This window comes from Aureococcus anophagefferens (genome assembly GCF_000186865.1).
Source record: "Aureococcus anophagefferens unplaced genomic scaffold AURANscaffold_321, whole genome shotgun sequence".
NCBI lineage: Eukaryota > Pelagophyceae > Pelagomonadales > Pelagomonadaceae > Aureococcus > Aureococcus anophagefferens.
The window spans coordinates 4,494-8,404 of record NW_008705849.1 but is presented as its reverse complement, the minus strand read 5'-3'; the positions used below and the strand labels follow the sequence as shown (position 1 = coordinate 8,404).

Here is a 3,911-nt window from a genome sequence, read left to right as displayed (position 1 = left end):
ACGGGACCTTATTTTTTTTGTTGCATTTCTGCGTGCTCCACATGCCCCAATACTTCTTCTCGTCCCACGCGATCAACGTGAGAGCATGAGGCACTTCTGGTATTGGTAGCCGCAGTGGATGAACGGCCACGCGTCCGCGGCGGGTAGCGTCTTCTCGGCGCAGAGGAAGAAGCGGTCCGCGACGCAGCCGTTGAGGCCGCCGTGGGACGCGTCCGCGGGGCAGGCGCCCGAGGACCAGTCCTCGATGAAGTTCACGTCGAGGGCCACGAGGTCGAGGATGCCCGTCGCGTTGAGGGCCTTGTCGTGCAATGCGAGCGCGTGCTCCTGGCAGTCGCCTCAGGTGCTCTTGCAGGCGATGCTCACGGTCACGAGGTCCGAGGCGGCGGCGGTGGCCGCGCCGACGAGGAGGAGCCTACCAAGTGCGACGGGGTCGGATTTCTTCACATCTTCAGGCGAAATTCACGCGAAAAAACACTCCTGTCGCTCGACGCTGGGAGGAGCAGAGCGCTGCGGGCCATGGATGCGGTCGGCGGGGCAGCAGAATACACAGGGCTGGCTCTCCCAATCTATCGAAAAAAACGCACTGCACCATTGAAGGCATCTTTACAACCTCAATACTGCCGCGCGTAGTCCGCGCCGTCGACGATCTCGAAGTCGATCGTGAAGGGCCGGAGGCCCGGGGGCACGGCGTACTGCTCGAGGACGACGCTGACGCGGGCGCCGCCGAAGGCGCCGCCGGACGCCGCGGGCGCGAAGGCGGCGACCGCGTGCTCCGCGTCGCCGCGAAACACGACGAGGCGGTTCGCGCGCGGCCGGATCTTGCGGTCCACGGGCCGCGGCCGCGCGGCGTCGCGGCGCCAGAGGGGCCGGGCGGGCTCGCGGAGGCAGAGCTCGCCGCCCGTCGCCTCCGGCGCGTTCACGTAGAGCACGGCGACGCGCGCCGCGAGCGGCGGCGACGCCGTCGCGCCGGCCGCGAGGCCCAGCGTCGCGTCGCGGTGCCAGTCGACGGCGTAGGCGCCGTCCGCCGCGTCGTCGCCGCCGAGGTTCAGCCGCGGCACGGGCGACGGCGCCGCGGGCTGTGTGTTGCTGTTGAAGAGCGCGGCGTAGGCCTCGCCGTCCGACTCGTCGCCGTCGTCGTCCGCGTCGCCGCCGAGGTCGTTTCGCCGCTTCTTCGCGAGGACGAGGCGCACGGCCTCGGGCACGCCCTCGTCCCGGGGCGCGACGACGAGGACGTTGAGCACGAAGGCCGTCGCCTGTGTGGAAATCAACCAGTGGAAAGCCCTGTCCAGCAAAAACTTCAAACCTCTCTATCTCGGCCAAATCGAAGTCGATTCGGCTGATTTTTGGACGAATCGATCGCTCTCGTCGAGTTCTCGAAGCGGGACCAAAGAGCTTGTGTCGAAACGTTCGATTACGCTCAAATTTAAGTCGGGTTGAAGATTTGATTTCCGCGAAGGCCGTCGCGTCCGGATCCGCGGACCGCAAGAAGAACGGCACGAGCGGCCGCGTCTCCGCGCGCGCGAGCAGCTTCTCGACGCAGGCCTCGAGCCCTTCCTGGCCGTCGAAGCGCACGACGAAGCCCGCCGACCCGGCGAAGGATGCGCCCATGGCCGCCGAGTCGCCCGCCGCGAGCCGCGGGTGCGCCGCGAGCGCCTGGGCGGGAAACGGGTGATTCAATCTTCGCGTCAACGAGGGTGTTCCGCGCGCGCACGTTCCAGAGAAAGCATCCATGCGTCGAGAGCGCTCCGAGAGATGACCGCTCGTCCAAAAGTCCGCCGAACGACCGAGATAGGAGCCTTTGAAGTTGGGCATGTCGCGCCCTTTTCCCGCCCTGGCTCGCACTTCTTTCATGGCTTCGAAGGTCTCGTCGTCGAGCGCGCCGTCGACGACGGTCGCGAGGGCCCGCGCGTCGTCGCGGACGTCCTCGGGCATTACCCCGTAGTCGACCACGTGGTCGAGGACGCGGGCCGCGTCGGCCTCGGCGTCGCGCGGCGGCCGAACGGGTTTCGCCGGCGGCGCGGCCGCGGCCCGCGCCGCGCGCCGCGCGCGCCGCGCGAGGAAGCGCGCCCTGGCCGCGCGGCCCTTGGCGTCGTCCATGCCCTCGGCGGGCTTCCGGAAGAGCTCCATGGCCGCGCGCCAGTCCGGCCGCGCCGCGAGCGGACCCGGCGGGAAGTCGCGCGTCGCCCGTTCGTGCCAGGCGCTGCCCAGCGCGTCGCGGCCGTCGACGCGCCAGCGCTCGCAGCGCTTGAGCCAGAGCGTCGCCGTCGCGCCGTCGTCGGCACACTCGTCGCCGCGCATGGCGTGGGCCAGGGCGCAGCAGAGCGCCGCCTCGGCGTCGAGGGGGCTCGCGTCCAGCGCCTCGTCCAGGCACTCGAGGGCCTCGTCGTAGTCCTCGGCGGCCATGGCCATGACGTAGTTCGACATCTGCGTCTCGTACTCCGCCTCGGCGTCGTCGTAGCCCAGGGCTGCCTCGTCCTCGAAGGTCGCCATATCGGATGCCGGTTGGGCAGCTTGAACATTCGATATCCCTTCAATGCCGGCCTGAGCTCTGGAGAGGCTCTCGCAATGGGTTATCCCCCCAGCGAGCACAGCGAGTGCTAGAGCGATCGCAGGGAATCGCCGCAGCAGCAGTTGTCGCATTGCCGCATAAGCCATGCGCCGCTGGGCGCGCGCGCTGCTCCTCGCCGTCACCATCGCGGCGGCGAAGAAGAAGAAGCGCAGCAGGAAGCCGCCGGCGACGGAGAAGGTGAAGCTGACGCCCGGCGACTACTGCCTCGCCTGCCTCGCCTTCGTCGAGGACTACCACAAGTCCATCTCCGACATCTACCAGCGCAACGCGGCGACGGCGCGCGAGTCGAGCGTCGGGCCCGAGGAGATCTCGGGCGAGATCGAGCGCCGCTTCGAGGAGTACTCGGAGACCGTCCAGGGCGCGGGCCGCTACCTCCGCCAGGAGGCGCTCCACCGCGTCCTGAGCTCCGTGCACACGGAGTACGACGGCCAGGGGGAGGCGGACGAGCGGCGGGAGGTGATGCAACGGAAGCGGCGGCTCTGCGTCGACGACCTCGGCGCGTGCGTGCCCGCCGCCGTCGAGGCCGAGGACGCGGCGCGCGGCGGCGCCTGCGACGTGTGCGCAGCCGTCGCCGTCGACTTCGACTTCGTCGCGCGGCGCGGCGGGCTGCACGAGGCGCCGCGGGACCGGGGCTGGCTCGTCGGCGAGCTCGAGGGAGCCTGCGCGGACGCGGCCTACCGCCACGGCCGGCCCGCGGCCGTCGAGGCCGCCTGCGAGGCCATGCTCGACGACCACGAGGACGCCGTGGTCGGCGCCGTGGAGGACCACTTCCGCTTCCTCCGCATCGGCAACGCGCCGAGCGCGACGCTCGAGAGGCGACTCTGCGCGGGCGCCGTCGGCGCGTGCGGGGACGCGGAGCTGTGAGTTAGTTTTCGTAGCGAGGATTTGGTCCTACTGGGCCGGGCCGCGCCACGCCTCTTCCTTGTGGACGACCTCGAGATGCGTAATTGAGGTCGTGGTTGCAAATCTCCAGGGTCGATAGAGATGCGGCGGCGGGCCTCGAGGCCAGCTCCTTTAAGCGACATGGAGAGGAGGTTTGCTCTCGAACGGGGAGGGAGGACGGGGTCTCGAGAACGGCAGCGTCGCAGATCGGTACGTCGGAGCCGCGTCCGTTCGGCGGCGGGCTGGCACCGTGACCGCCGACGCCGGACGTCGTGCCGCGCGCGTGAGTCGTCGCTCTCGTCCCAGAAGGCGTCGAGGGCGCGTTTTCGAAAGCGTGCGATGCGTCGGGACTCGATGTTGCGCCACGGCGCGCTGCGCAGCGCTCCCGAGCGCCCGACGCCGAGGATGAGGCGATCCCGCTCACGGGACCCGGAGAGGTCGGAGCTGGGGGCCGACGGCT

The 3,911-nt window shown here is 69.8% G+C and overlaps 1 protein-coding gene across 1 annotated transcript; it reads right to left on the bottom strand.

Moving 5' to 3' along the window:
- Positions 1–72: 72 nt before the first annotated feature.
- On the bottom strand, positions 73–1,608 carry AURANDRAFT_68721 (hypothetical protein; the record flags this gene model as incomplete). The annotated part of the gene is made up of 4 exons (XM_009044440.1): positions 73–324; positions 364–412; positions 619–1,253; positions 1,498–1,608. The coding sequence occupies 4 exons, from the start codon at positions 1,606–1,608 to the stop codon at positions 73–75; spliced, it is 1,047 nt and encodes a 348-aa protein (XP_009042688.1).
- Between the last annotated feature and the right edge of the window lie 2,303 nt (positions 1,609–3,911).